The sequence below is a fragment of the Camarhynchus parvulus genome, chromosome 3, assembly GCF_901933205.1.
Source record: "Camarhynchus parvulus chromosome 3, STF_HiC, whole genome shotgun sequence".
Taxonomy (NCBI): Eukaryota; Metazoa; Chordata; class Aves; order Passeriformes; family Thraupidae; genus Camarhynchus; species Camarhynchus parvulus.
Window position 1 is genome coordinate 46047433 of NC_044573.1, and position 14700 is coordinate 46062132.

The 14700-nt window shown below is 36.0% G+C and overlaps 1 protein-coding gene across 1 annotated transcript in view; it reads left to right on the forward strand.

Moving 5' to 3' along the window:
* Nucleotides 1-14700, forward strand: part of WDR64 (WD repeat domain 64) — a 58201-nt gene that overhangs the window by 33851 nt on the left and 9650 nt on the right. The window contains exons 11-20 of the mRNA XM_030944746.1: nucleotides 902-1028; nucleotides 2976-3124; nucleotides 4240-4363; nucleotides 5807-5973; nucleotides 7752-7928; nucleotides 8840-8970; nucleotides 9697-9774; nucleotides 11377-11467; nucleotides 12956-13070; nucleotides 14349-14482. Of these exons, the coding sequence (XP_030800606.1) occupies nucleotides 902-1028; nucleotides 2976-3124; nucleotides 4240-4363; nucleotides 5807-5973; nucleotides 7752-7928; nucleotides 8840-8970; nucleotides 9697-9774; nucleotides 11377-11467; nucleotides 12956-13070; nucleotides 14349-14482 (1293 nt within the window). The remainder of the gene's footprint in view (nucleotides 1-901; nucleotides 1029-2975; nucleotides 3125-4239; nucleotides 4364-5806; nucleotides 5974-7751; nucleotides 7929-8839; nucleotides 8971-9696; nucleotides 9775-11376; nucleotides 11468-12955; nucleotides 13071-14348; nucleotides 14483-14700) is intronic.

A 14700-nucleotide genomic window follows, 5' to 3' on the forward strand; every position in this document is an offset into this window, starting at 1 on the left:
AAATGCCTACATACAATTCACCAGTTAAGGCAGCTGAATAAGCTGAATTGCAGGCAGATGCAATGACAGAATAACTTTTGAGAGCAAAGTAAAATTATCTTGCAGAGAAATACACCAACTAAAGGCCGTGGGATCTAAAGGCCACACTAAAGGCCATGATAAATTAAATCATGATTTCTTGAAGTACAAAAAATAGTTGGCATGGGATAGCAGTAAGTTCAACACAGCTTTTGATCAGGCAGGATGAAAAGCACTGCTAACGTACAATTATTCTGGAGTTCAAAGCAGATGCTGTGTTTTCCATTGAACCTGAAGGTAAGAACAAACACATCTAAATGCATCTAATGCTCCTTACAGGATGGTACCTGACTGTGGTCAATGGCATTTCCTTATGGAGAGCAAAAGAACTTTATATGCATAAAAATAATACTTCTGCAGTGTGCTCTGATCCTGATTTGGTCCAACATCTGCTGTCAGTCAAAGGTTTTAGGAATTTCTTTATCCAGTGTTCCCTGAAATTTATCTTTATACTGTTGCACATCATTTCATACTCCAGTTCAAATACAAGTTTTTAAACCAGTGGCATTTATCTGTATGGTACAGAAAAGTATGGCACACAATGGAGACATCTTGTCATTAAGGGGTAGAATCAGTTTTTATGAGATCTGGTTCTGCTGTGGACTTCTCAGGTCAAGACTACAAAATTCAGCCTTTCTGTGCATTTTATCCTTAGTAAAATGGGAATAAAGATACCTTTGATATTTTTCTTACTTATTTTGGGACGTACCATTTTTAACAATGTAATTTCCATTGGAGCTTATAATATTAATGTCATAGAAACAAAATAGTTGAAATCCAGTCAGGATACAGCACTAGATTTTCTCATCTCTCTCCCCCCTAGGTTTTTAGAGTGTGGGATATACAGACTCTTTCGCCACTGCAGGTCTTCCATGAAGCTCATGGGACTCCAGAAGAGATTAATGCCTTTCCCATGGTATTTGACAATGATCGTGGCCTGCTTTTCACAGGTATGTTATTGCAGTTGGTGTGTGAGAGCTCCTTCTTTTAGAATCCAATTTTCTTTATAATTATATACAGCTGAAGTTGAGCACAGGAATAAAGTATATGAGAATATACAGAATACTGGGAGACGAGGGAATTGCACTTTAAGACTGTCTTAAAGTGGGTCATATAAGGTACTAATTTCAATATTGAAAATGGCATGAAAACATGCAGCATGGGAATTAACAGCAGGAACCAAAGGAAATGAGAAAGGCTTCTCTGAAGGCAAGGTGAGCTTCCCACAGCAAAATTAAACTACACAGATTGTTATGTAGACTTGTAATTTCTTGAAAGCTGTTAAGTTATTAATCTCCTCCTAACTGTTCCTCTAGGACCTGCCTCCTGTTTGGAGCTGAAAGCAGCAGCATTCAATCTCTGTGGAGCCCTCCCAAGTATATTCAAACCCTTATTTTCAGTGGCTAAAGACAGCCCTACAACCTGAGGTGTCAACAGACACACTGCCCAACTGATTAGGAATAAAATATTGTGGGAACTCGACCTGGGGTTTCTGGGCTCTGTTCCCTGACTTTGTAGCAGGGAGTCTGACACCTCTGAGGGACCAGAGCTTTGTATTTGTCACTAAGGATGTTAGCCTTTTATATCTAAGGAAGAGACTCTTGAAATCAGCACAGTTTGTCTGCCCCAGAGATGCAGTCACAAAAAAGACAGCTTTGAACATGTTCTGAGGCTATAGAGATCTGACATGTACCAGGAAAATAAGGTAATTGTCTTTGGAGACAGCTTTTTCTGTCCTTGGATTAGGAACAAGGCACGAAGCTTGCAAAGCTTGTCAGATCTGAGAAGACAAATGTGAAACATTTTGTTTTCAGTGACCTGATGGTTTCTACTGAATTTTTTAATCACTAAAGGATACAGATACTGTCTTCATTTCAAATTTGTGCTTGTGAGATTTTTAAGGCTTAGCAATGTCGGGAATTTATACCGGTCGCACCTTGACAAAATGAGGCAATTTGCCCTTATAAACAATGGTTCTATAAGTGCCTAAATATTTGTAAAAGTCTGGTCCTAGACTCTGTTAATGATTTCATTAGAAGCCTAAGTGAATGTTTCCTTGCCCCTGAAGAGGGCAAGAGACTGAGGCTGTATATGAGTGAATTCATTCTCATTGCTATGTACCTGGCTTCACAGAGGAGATTTTCACTTAGTAATTCACTAACATTCACAAATCACAGCTCACCTTCATGCTTCATTTGAGTATTGCCATAGCTTTCCCTCTGTGCCTGTTTCTAAGCTGCTGACCTCTGGACCTGGATTTATGCCAAGAATTAGGCAATTTCCTCCTTTGCTCTGGACTCACTGCTGCTCCTCTGCTGGTAGATCAGCTGTGATACCAGGGCAGGGACACTGGAGCTGCAATGGGAAACTGCATATGCACTCTGGCTTGAGAGCACTGTACAGGCCTTGTCCTTTCTTTTGCCTTATTGTCCCTGTCTGCCTCTGCCTTTGCAACCCCTAATCTGAGAGCACTGGAAGGTGTTTGAAAAACACCATTCAGAACTGCAGTACTGTATAGGGAAGGTACTGGAAAGACATAATCGTTGCCTGCAGATAGAATTGCTTTATCTCTAAGAAAACAGAAATGAGAATTTATTTGAATGATAGGTCTCCCAGTTAGAGTTCTATGTATCTGAGTACAGTCAGGATGTCAATCTCATCAAAGGTGGGCAGAGGACTGTGTAAGACAGGTAAATACTTGGCTGTTGTTTGACTGGTACTTTTTGGGGACAGTGTGAGAATGTTTTCTGCATCAGAGAACGTGTTCTCAAAAAACAGACAATATTCCATATCCTCTTCAGAACTCCTATGAACCCAATGGTTTACATGAAATCTTATAACTTCCAGGAAAATTATGCTCAAAATATACGTAGTCTCACTTCTCTCACCTTGTGCAGGTTCAGACGTCATTGATATTTATCCCCTTGCTAATGTGACACAAGGTTCAAAAGAGTTGCCTCAGACACATGAGAAGAGCCTCAATGTTCTGCTTTACAACAGGGCTTTTCATCAGATTCTCAGCATTTGCACTGAGTCAATACTAAAGGTGAGTGTAAGTTGTCACCCTTTATACTGAAAAGTAGAAGTCTCAGCATTTGTATTCAGAATTTCTAAGTTATCAGGAAATTTGATAAGTTACTAATATTTTTTATTTAAAGTGTTGTTTTTGTGGCTATTTTTGGGGTCCAAAGAAGTGGTAGTCATGGACCCCATTTGGGTTCAGAATATTCAAGTTTTCTTTTTAACATAAATACAATAAAATACAGTAACTACAATAATCTACAATACATTTTCTACAATATTCACAAGAGGTACTGAGAATATGTAATTTTTAACACAAATACAATAATATACAGTAATCTACAATAATCTACAATACATTTTCTACAATAATCACAAGAGGTACTGAGAACATGAGTTTTCACCGGCTGTTGGTACATTAGATGGCAAAATCTGTAGGGAAAGGTAGCATCTTTTATTGGGTCAGTTGGTGATGCATGGCATTTCTGTGGAGAAAGGCTTGTGTATTGGTTTGTTCAGTTTATACTCTCTCCAAAGATGTTATTTGTCACTGTAAACTCTGCCTTCCTTAGACCACAATGGCTGCAACACTATTACAATCACAGGATAATTTGGAGCACTTGGTGCTACAGAAAATCAGATTCCAGTACATATAAAATCAGTAGCTACTTGACAAATCCAGTTGCATCTGAGCCATCCCACTACAGTGACCAAATTTTGTGCTGGTATTTCATTAAAAGGTGTTGCTTAGATTTCCAAAAGGATTCAATAATTGTCAGAGATAGTTGTTTCTATGTTTTTGGACCAAATGTTTATGAAAAGCCTCATTTGTGTATTCTGCACAGAAAGTATAACTCAATTCTTTCTAGTTAAATTTCTTTTCTTTCAAACTGTAAAAACACTTTATATTTAATATCATTCTCTCTGACTTAACAAGGATCTTTATCATAGCATACATAAAAAATAGAGCCTGCCTTTGCCTGGGTGGCTTCCCTAGAGAGAGGGACATTTTCAGGAAAAATACACTGGTGTTTCAGTAAAAAAATTTGCTATTGGTCATAATTTCTCCTATTACAGTAGAACACATTGTGTGATCAGTTTTTGAGGATGTATTAAAAATACCTAATATTTTTTTTTTAGGTCTGGGACCTAGAAACAGGATCTCGAATATATCAAATAGAAGATGCACATGGGCTGAATACTGAGGTGACCTGTGCAGCCATTGAAAGAAATGGGGTTTATCTTGCTACTGGGGCATGTGATGGTAAAGCAATTAAATAATTACTACCTTTTTTTTTTTTTTAACCTTTACTACCTTTTATTACCTTTTTTTTTTAATGGCAGATTACATTAGCAGACAGAACTCTTTGCCTTGACTGTCTCTGTGACAGCATTAATTTTGATTGCACAGCTGTCAGTCTGTAGAAGGGCAAGGTGGATCTTGGTTGGGTTCTCTTTGATGAGTGGCTCACAGAAACATGATTTTGGGCTGCTTGGTCTCTGGTTCTTTTTTAGCCTACTACTCTTTGAAAGACTGTCTTCAAAGCTCCTGGTCTGAAAAGTTGTTTCCTTGTAGTACTTAGGACCTAGATGTATAACTAAATGGCTTCAGATGAAGAATGGTAGTTTTAAAATTTTCTACTCCCTAAGCTCAGTTTTACAGTGTTGGAAGTCATTGAACACTAGAAGATAGATAGATAGATAGATAGATAGATAGATAGATAGATAGATAGATAGATAGATAGATAGATAGATAGATAGATAGATAGATAGATAGATAGATAGATAGATAGATAGATAGATAGATAGATAGATAGATAGATAGATAGATAGATAGATAGATAGATAGATAGATAGATAGATATGTTTCCTGTATTTTTCATGTCTGTTATTAAGGGCACGTGAGTTTTAGGTAATGTGACCAGACCTCTCCAATACACAAGTGCACATCAAATTGTGCAGGAAGCTTTAATAATTTTATAATCTGTTAACATGAAAGAATAATTCTTCTTACATTAAAATGTTAATGTTAAAATGCTATGAAGATGCACCCGAATTTCTAAAACATGTGAAACTTATGAAAGCTGCCTCACATGAAGAGGAAATTATGGCCTTTCCCACACAACATATTGGCTAATATTTCTTGTTTCTACCTGGGAACATCCTTTATGGATCTTAAGACCACAACAGAAGATGAATGTTGTCAAGTCTTACGAAAGAAAGGTCACATGTAACTAATTGCTTTACTTAAGAAAATTCTGTAGCTCCTTCTCCCCAGTAGCTCTCTGGGATAAATCCAGCAATCAGGTCCTTCTGCTCATTGCTGTCACTCAGAGCCCAAAGTCTTCTGCCAGGTAGCCCACACTCTGATTGCTCTCTGATAATGTTATTCAGAAACTGTAAGAAGTAAGGTAATCAGATATCTTTTATCCTGGGCTGCACAAAAAAAATAGACATGGAATAAAAGATGGAAAAATTGAGAGGGTAGTGATGTTTTCTGTTAAGTTTTTTTGGCCCTACAGCTGCTTTGCTAAGAAACACACAGTCACAAATTTTGAAAGCCCAGTGACCTAACTCTTGATCTCAAATTGGATTTTCTTTTTCTTTCTCTTTTACCTGTTTGGTCTTATTTAAGATTCTGGATTTGCAGCACAGGTTATTGCTTAAAGTTCATTCCCTTTTCTACATTTTTGTCATCCCTGTGTAGGAACAGTGAAAATCTGGGAGTTTGAAAGTGGACAAGAAATTAAAGCCTTGCCTAAACAGGACAGTGATGATGAACATCGTGTGCTGAAGATAGTATATCTGAAGGCTGATGAAGGTCAACATGCAGTTATTGTTTTGGAACAGAGAGGGAAGATAAAAATCATTCAGGTTTTTCAAATATGCTTCCTTTTTCCCCACTAATTTCATTAGGTAGCCCCTCATTTCTGAGGTAAAATAGGACTTTTTTATTAATTAGTAGATAAACTTATACAAACTGTCAAGGAACAATCTATTTTTTCAATGTAATCAACTTAGCTTTTTGCCCTTCTGTCTAGTGCTAAAATGTTTGTTAGTCCATCACTGGTTTCCAGCATGCTCATAATTTTTTTTGCTCGAGTTTGCTTTTTCATTTGTGATTGAGGTTTCAATAGTTACAGGTCCTTTGAGGTAGCAGCTTTAAAATACTGCTGTTGTTACTACAGATAGTGTTTAGTCTATTTAAAGAAGGTCTTAAGATGATATTTTGATGAAAGTATACTTTTTTTTTTAATTAATAGATTAAGACGCTGGATTCTTAGGAACTGATACCAAGAAACAAGGCAGTAATAAATCAGATTGACTTGCTTGGCTTGATTTTGAGCATCTACTCTGTGTTCCTTTAAGCTAAAACTAACAGGATGCATTCGCAGCTTACAATAATTATGGCTTAACTTCTCAGACAAACCTTATTTCAGTGGATTTACATTCCTCAAATTGGAATTTTTAACTTGGGACAAAATTCTTCTGAAACTTTAAAGCAGCTGTGTGCAAGGTAGAAAATGTGGGTTTAGACAGATGATATATTTGAGCGAAAAAATAAATATACAGGCTCTCATCTCCGTAAATAACATATTCTTTTGAGCCTGCTAATGAAAAGCTGCTTTATACAGGGTTTTCTTCTGTTGTTCAGGCTTTTTTTGAATACTCCATCACACTGCTTTCTCCTCAGTGTTATTACTGAAATGATTTATCAATCCATTAAGTGTAAATGATGTGAATGTATCCCTTGACAAATAGATTGGTGAGGAGTTGAATCTTGTCCAAGTCTTTATGAAGCTAAGTAGATTAATACTGTTTCACATACTTACAGAACTACATTTTTCCACAAATGTTTCTGTGATAATGAGAAGTACAGGTTGTTTTATTATTAGCTTTTTTAAAGGCTTTAATTATAGTAGTTAGCAAGGTAAATGGGAGTAGCAGCCTTAAACAGTTGATCCTTTGCAGGACTCTACTATGAATCTCTCAGTTTTTAGTCCTTTCCTAAAGGTATTTCTTGTTTGATTAACTCAATAGCATAAGATTTACTAAAATCTTAATTATTGCTTCATTCTGCAGCTCAAGACATCTATGAAAACAGTAGCAAACCTAAGGAGCTGATTTCAGTAACATTTCTCAAAATGGACAGAAATGTCGATATTAGAGCAGGAACTAGATACTGGAGTGAATCCATTGTAGTTGGAAAAGCATCAATGCCTCTAGGCACAATGGGGAGGGATCAGAGACTGAGGGCTTTAGCTGAGCTGTAGCTTCTCTTCTCACACAACTGCAACAACCGTCACTTTTGCTGGATGTTTTGGTAGATATGAAATGGAGAGTAACAATATTTGTGAAATAAGCACCTAAAACTAAGGAGACAACTTACTTTGAAGAGGTAGTTAAAATGAGTAAAGTCAATAGCTCTGAATTCCACAGCTGCACAGCTTCTAATTTAACAGCAGGTAATTCAAGGGGAGCTGGAATGTGTCTAGATGAAGCTTCAGTTTGCAGTTTAGGTATATGCTAGTTAATACCTGTAACAGTTTTTGTAATTTGTCAAAGAAAACAAGCTTTTCATACACACTTAATATAATTATGAATAGAGAAATTCTTTCCTTCCTCTTTCATTAAGTCAGTTATTTTAATAGGGTGACTCAGCTCAAACAGATCTATATGTCACATGGGTGCTTCCTGAGATAGTGCCGTTTCCACAAAGGAATCCAGTTGTGTATCTGTCACTGAAGCCTGCCTCCTTAGAAACACAAGATTTTTTTCCAGAGATTCGGCTTCTATGTAACACCAGTTCCATGAAGAATGATAAAGAGGTGAGAAACACTTCAAAGTTTCACAACATTTACAGAAGATTAGAAAGTAAAATGTTTACTGTGCTCACAAAGATTTCATGTTTTAGCCACAGCACACCAAACACTTCACTGTGGTCCCTTACAACCTTACACGTTCTATGATTCTGTGATTCCAAACTTTTCAGTATACTGAAATAAATACACAGAATAAATTGTGTTTCTAAGGGCTATATCTTCCTAAAGTCCATTGCATGGTTATCACCATAATTAAGGAGTTGCTCTGGGACATAAACTTCACATTCCTGTACAATATAGTAAGTTGAGGTTCTCCCATAAACACCTCTAGAAATTACATCTCTCCTCCTATAGCTAGGCTGACCTTTAGTAGTAGTGGCACGTAAAGATCAAGCTGAGTGATTCCATTTTCTCCTCTTACTGCTTCAGTAAAATAAAATGTCAAATTTCTGTTTCAATTTAACTTGAGTAGTCCACAAGAGTTAAGTTCTGTCTTGTAAAATTTCACTAACTTTGTAAGAGGTGTGGATGGTGTTCATGGAAAGGTCATTATATCTCTGTTCAGTGGCTTCTTCCTTTAACTTGATTAGAATATCTCCACAGATACCTACTTATGATTAATCTTCAGCCCTTACACTTATTTTTAAATGCTCAAATTGCAACTGTGCTGTAAAAAGCAGGTCAGTTTGGAGGCCCCTGTCCTCTGCAGCAGGGAGTCTCCCAATACTTTCATTCCCTGTTTCCTCTAGTGCTTCTATATAGTTTAAATACAATAGTATTAAAATAGCATCCCATATGCAGTTGTTGTAGACACTGTCAATTTAGGCATTTTTTTCTATTACCGGTTAAAATATTTCACTGTCTATAGTGTCCTACTCTTACTCGTACTCATTTTTTTCTTTTAATCTTCTTTGTAGACTTTTTTATCTTCTGTGGATATTAGGTGTTTTGATATTTTACAAGTAGAAGGAGGCAGATCGATAGCTACAGGAAGTGCAAATGGTGAAATAAATCTGTGGGATTTTGAATCTGCTTCTGTGACATGCCTGTAAGTATTACTTTCATGCCTTTTGATCTCCAGTATGTCACACAAACTTTTCAATGGCATACTAGAAATTCCAATATGCCCAAATATAAAGGGTGATTTACAAGCAGGAATTAAAGTAGCATTTTAGTCAATATTTAACTACCCTACCCAAGAGTTTCACTTCATCCTTCATGTGCAAAATTGGCAAGTTTGTGAGAAAATGAGACAAGTTTTCTGTACCATGAAAAATAATCAAAACTTTCCTGCAGTTCAGACAGTTGAGAAGTGGCTCTTTCTTTATATTTGCTTCCCCATATATGAGGCAGCCAGTTCATACTGATGCATGGAAGACAGAAAAGTCAATGTTAGTAGAGTACTTTACCCAGGATTCACATCACTGTTTGAGTGCCAGGAAAAAGGTACATTGCTAACATTAACTTAGTTAAGTTACTTCACTTTCCTCTTAAATAGTAATCCTCAGGAAAATACTTGGCTGAATGAAATATTCATCATTCCATCAGGTACCTGTTTTTCCTGCGACAGGCACATTCTGTATGTCTTGTCCACTGACGTGAAATCATCATAACTGACTAACTGATTCTGAAAAACTGTCTACAACTTTAGGTGGCATGCATTCTGGGAAATTAAAATTTTATTTTTTTTTAAATTACAAGTTAAATATGGAATTTTTTCTGGAAAAATACACAACCTATCTGGTATATCCTGTACAAATATCTTTGTTTTCAGGCGTAAAACTGCTGAAGACAATGAGGTCTCTGGAGTCAATGCCATATTATTCCTTGTACGTAGTGTTTCCTCTTCCAGGTAACGGTGCATTTTATCTTCCTTGGCACAGTAATTTGGTATTTTGTTGTAGTAAAATGATGTAATGTTTCTCCAAGATAGATTATTTGAATTGAGATTTTATTTGTATTTAATCAATTCAGGTGCATACAGTTAATTAACTTTCCAAGTCTTAAACTTTCATAATGCTTGTCAAACAATATGTTATTTTTTCCACTCAGCTCTCCCTTTTTCCTCTAGATGGTCTCATAAGTCTCAGTTATGTTGAAGAATTCAACAGAAGGTAGATTTTGCCCAGTAGCAGTTTTACAGTGTACCATAACTTCTTTTATCTCTATGAGATAATTTTGTGGCAGTAGACTTTTTCTTTATTTTAAACCTGATAAAATCCTCCTGCTTTTACGTGCTCTCAGCAAAGAGGCAAGCACATCAAAGTGTGTAGCCACAAGATTCCTCTTAAAACAAGCTAGAAGCTTCCATAGGTTGGTAGTATTGGATAAAAAGAGAATTTTAGCCAAATATGCTCATTTTGAAAGAAAGGCATTGCACCTGTACCTCACTTCAGAAGCACTGGTTTAAATATTTATGCAGCTTTAGGTTTTAGCAATTCAACAGCTTTTTTGCCCTTGTGAACCATAAAGCTGCTTTATGGCCTTATGTTGCTTTAAAATCTTCAAGAAACTTATGCAACTTGATATCAGTGCTACTTAATTGAACACAAATTCTCTTTTTGACATTATTACTTAATGATTAGTTTAAGAAATCCTAGCTAAATAAAAAAAAGGAGTGATTAAAATTCATAAATAGATTCTTTAATAAATGAAGATAAGCTTTTGCTATTCTTAAACAGGAGAACGCTATAATGATTTGGAAAATCATAGTCTTAGGATGTTTTGTATTTACTGGCAAGATACCTGGATAAATTTGACTGTGATTATACACACACACACACACAAATGTTCGAGCCTGATAGCAAATCTGTAAAATCAAACACTGAAAATTGCAATGTTATGGCCACCTGCCGAAATTTAAGTGGACTACGCCAGCTGCATACTTCCTAACTATCCCAATTATTCAGATACTCTTGCCAAAAGCAGAACAGCAGTGACACTAGTATGTTATGTGGCAAGAACCACTTATTAACGCAGTCAGAATTTTTCATGACTCAGAAACAAAACCATTGCAGATCACATCCATTTTTTTCGTTATTTTCTTCCACAAAACCACATTATTGAGAGTTTTCATAACACTTTTAAAACAAGTTTTTATGATTAATTGAAAACTATTTGCAGAGTAAGTACTGTGTAAAGTGAAAGGGAAAAAGCCATTGGCAGGCAGTTAAGTTTTTCCTTTTGTGCCCTAAGGATGAATACCGATGTTACTTTTCAATTACTATGGATTCCATTAGCTCAAAACTCTTGCCAGGAGAGGTTGGCTGTGTAATATGCAAATATTGCCTAGTTACTTAGAAAAATATATAAAACCAATAACCCTTAGTCTAATTAGTCTAATCAGTTTAAGTACTATTTTATTATGCTTTTTAATGCTGGGTGATGTTGATTTCCAGGTATCAAGTAGTATCTTCAAGAATATCAGTGATCTTCAATAATTTCTTTCACACAGGAAAAGAAGTTCCGTGTCCTCTGCTCCTTCTGTGAGGAGTGATGCCAGTGCCACTGCAGAGCACAAGGAAAGTTCTTCAGACCTACATGAGGTAGGTATGCTGGTTTGATGGATTTCGTAGCATTCAAAACAAATTTCTGATTTCTTTTTTGTTTTGATTTTAAAATACTGCAACTTACTAAAATAACTCCCTAACACCATCCGCAAAACTAAATATCAAGAATTATGAAGAAATTAAGAATGAAGAATTATGAATTAGTTATGAAGAAATTAAGAATTAAGAATTATGAATAATTATGAATAATTAACAAAGCTTTGTTTGGTTTTGTAAACTGACTGTCACAGTGCATGCATTAAGAGTCCTTTGTTAGTCAGCTGGCTCTGTGACACATGGAATAGCTAACTGTCAAAGTGTTTGGCAGATACTTATCACTAGCAATTCTGACTTTCAAATGGGGGTATACAAGGATTTAGGGGGGAAGGTAAAATAGACAAATCATGAAGTACTTAAATAATATTGAATAATAGCAGAACCACTTCAATAATTGCAGCCACGCTTGCTTGGATACATTCTTTCAAATGAAAGTATCTTCTTTTTTTTTCTTTTTTTTTTCTTTATTTTTTACCATCACTGTATCAGTGTCTCAATCTGGATATTTTTGCTAAGGATAGTGTTATGGTTTTTGTGACACTTTTTGCCTTTCTACGCCAGAAGGACATGCCATACTTGCAGAGCAATAAAAATTAAGTAGGCAAAAAGAGGAAAATCCTGCTGCCTCCCAGATTCTTACCAGCATGTTGTTTCAGCAGAACATGGCACTTGATAGATTCCCAGGCAAACTCTGACTTAATTGCCATCTACAAACTAAAGTATCCAATACATTGTGCTGTGTCCTCATTAGAATAACAAATGGAAAGTGATTTTCAGCCTTTAAAAAATCCCTGAAAGTCACATACATTAAGCCTTACACATAAATGTGTAGGATGACATTTAAGTGACTTGTCCTCTTTCTGAGATACATCAAACACTCGAGGCTGCAGAGTTTTCCCTGCCTTATTTGACTTGGCAATTTCTGAGGTCAGTATACTGATTACTGTCAGCCTTGGGGATCCTCAGAAGCCTGTAGCAAGGCACAAATGAGGATTTCTGAAAATTCTCTTACTGAAAATGCAGACACGAGTAAATGTTTATATATATATAAATGTATTTTTAAACTTTGTTAATTTTTGCTCAAGGCAGTAACAAGACTATATGCATGTTCTGAATGACACTCTCAAAGAGATCTCAGTTACATTCACAATTGTGATTGATATTGCTTGTCTTAAGAAATTAAGGCTATTCAGCCAAATTGACATTTAACATGCTCCTTAATTCCCATTAATTTTGATTTTGATTTGTTCATCTGTTGATCCTCTTCAAAAAAGTGTTTCTTGTTTACACTCAGTGGAAATTGGAGAAATATTTGGATAATCAAACTAAAAAAATAAGTTCTTATAATAATTTCAACTAGGGAACTGTTCTGTAGTTACATCCAAATTCCACTTCCTAATTCTTTTACATTTTATTTGTTTCTTTTAGAAAAATGTGGAAAGTGAGGAAATTAATACTGAAATAAGTAATGAAATTAATACTGAAACAAGGGATGAAATTAATACTGAAACAAGGGATGAAATTAATACTGAAATAAAAACAGGTACAGAAAGATGTTTTTCATTCTTTTTGATGTTGATCCATGAGTTCTGCCCAGATTATTGTAGAAACTGAGTTTGTCAGTTTGTCTGGCAAACTTTGTTTAGAATAATTGGGATACCTTTGGTATGGGGATGACATATCTCATCATCTTCTTCTTCCTCCTGATTTGCATTTATTTCCCAAAAGCCAGGCCAGGATGCAGGATATGCGAGACCTTAATTGCTTTTTTCTCGAAATTGACATGATAACACTTTCAGAGTTTGGGAATGTCAACTATACACGCTTTTCTTCTACATAAATATTCAAGCAATGAATTATTGAAATAGTATAGAAAGAGCCAGCTTGAGTCAAGCATCAGTAAATGGCCCCACAGCCAAAAGCTGTGAAACTAGGTGAAATTTTTGAAAGAAAATTCTTCATTATGGTGTCTGTCCTTGAAAAATCATAATCAAGAGAGAGCCTAGTGCCTAAGAGTTAAAGCTGTGGGAATGAGTTGGTGAATTTGCAAGAAATAAATCCTCTAGATTCTTCTGAATCCCTTAGAAATTCTCTGCTGGAAAGCAGAGTTTCCCAATAATAAGAAATTTGATCATTTGCAATATGGATTTAAGACCAATTTATTTGGGGAAAAAAGCATGCCCTAAAACCAGAATATTCCTAAGCCTTGTCGCCCAATGAAATAGACACTCATGTTAGGTGTTGCATCCACTGAATGTCTATGAAGGTCCTGCCAGCATCTCCAGCTCTGGAAAAGTCACAGCAGAAACTCAGAATGGGTCTCTGTGATCATCCCCTTGCATCTAGCAAAAGTTTTCAGTTGGAGAAATAAGTACAGAAATCTATGATTCCAGAAGTGTTGTCATGTCATTATTAAATTTCATTGCTGAATTCATTGTTATCTCTAGAAGCCTCATGCAGAGGCTGCACATCTGCCTGGTAGCTGTCCTGATGACCACTGTCCTGCACTCCTCCTCTACTCTCACTTGTGCTTGCAGTTCCTGTAAAATCTGTAAAATCCTGTAAAATGGCTCTCTTCTAGTTAAGTTTCCCCTACATCATTGAACAATAGTTCTGGCTGGTTTAGATAAGATAATGAAGATTGTTCCCATTTCTTTTCAGTTATCTTTATCAATGCCCCTAATGTTTCTAGGGTAATGCCATCTTGATGATGGGCTTTATTTTCAAATATAATTATTTTTCTAGTGTTATGTAATTTCTGTGCATTGAAAAGCAATAGTAAAACCCTTTGAGAAAATATATGATCATTTGTGTTCCAAAGCAGAAGAACCAACTAGCTGTAAGGACACCCAAAATCCGGAGGTGAATGAGCAGTTGTTGAAGGCTAGAGCAGGACTATCACCTCTACTGGCTTCTGCTCATGAAAGTAGCTGTATCCGCCTATGGAGTATTCAGGTAGCCAACTGAATGTCTTTGGGAAGGGACTGGATCGCTGAGAAGATAATTCCAGTAATCTTTGGAAAATTGCTCTTTACCTAGCAATTGCAGCAGCAGATATTTATTGCATCTTTTGGTTATCAGTTTCTTCCATGCACACAAATTAGTTCTGCTTTAGTAACTGCAGCGGGGCTTAATGACAAGCAGAAAACAAGGAAACATGACTTCAAGTAATT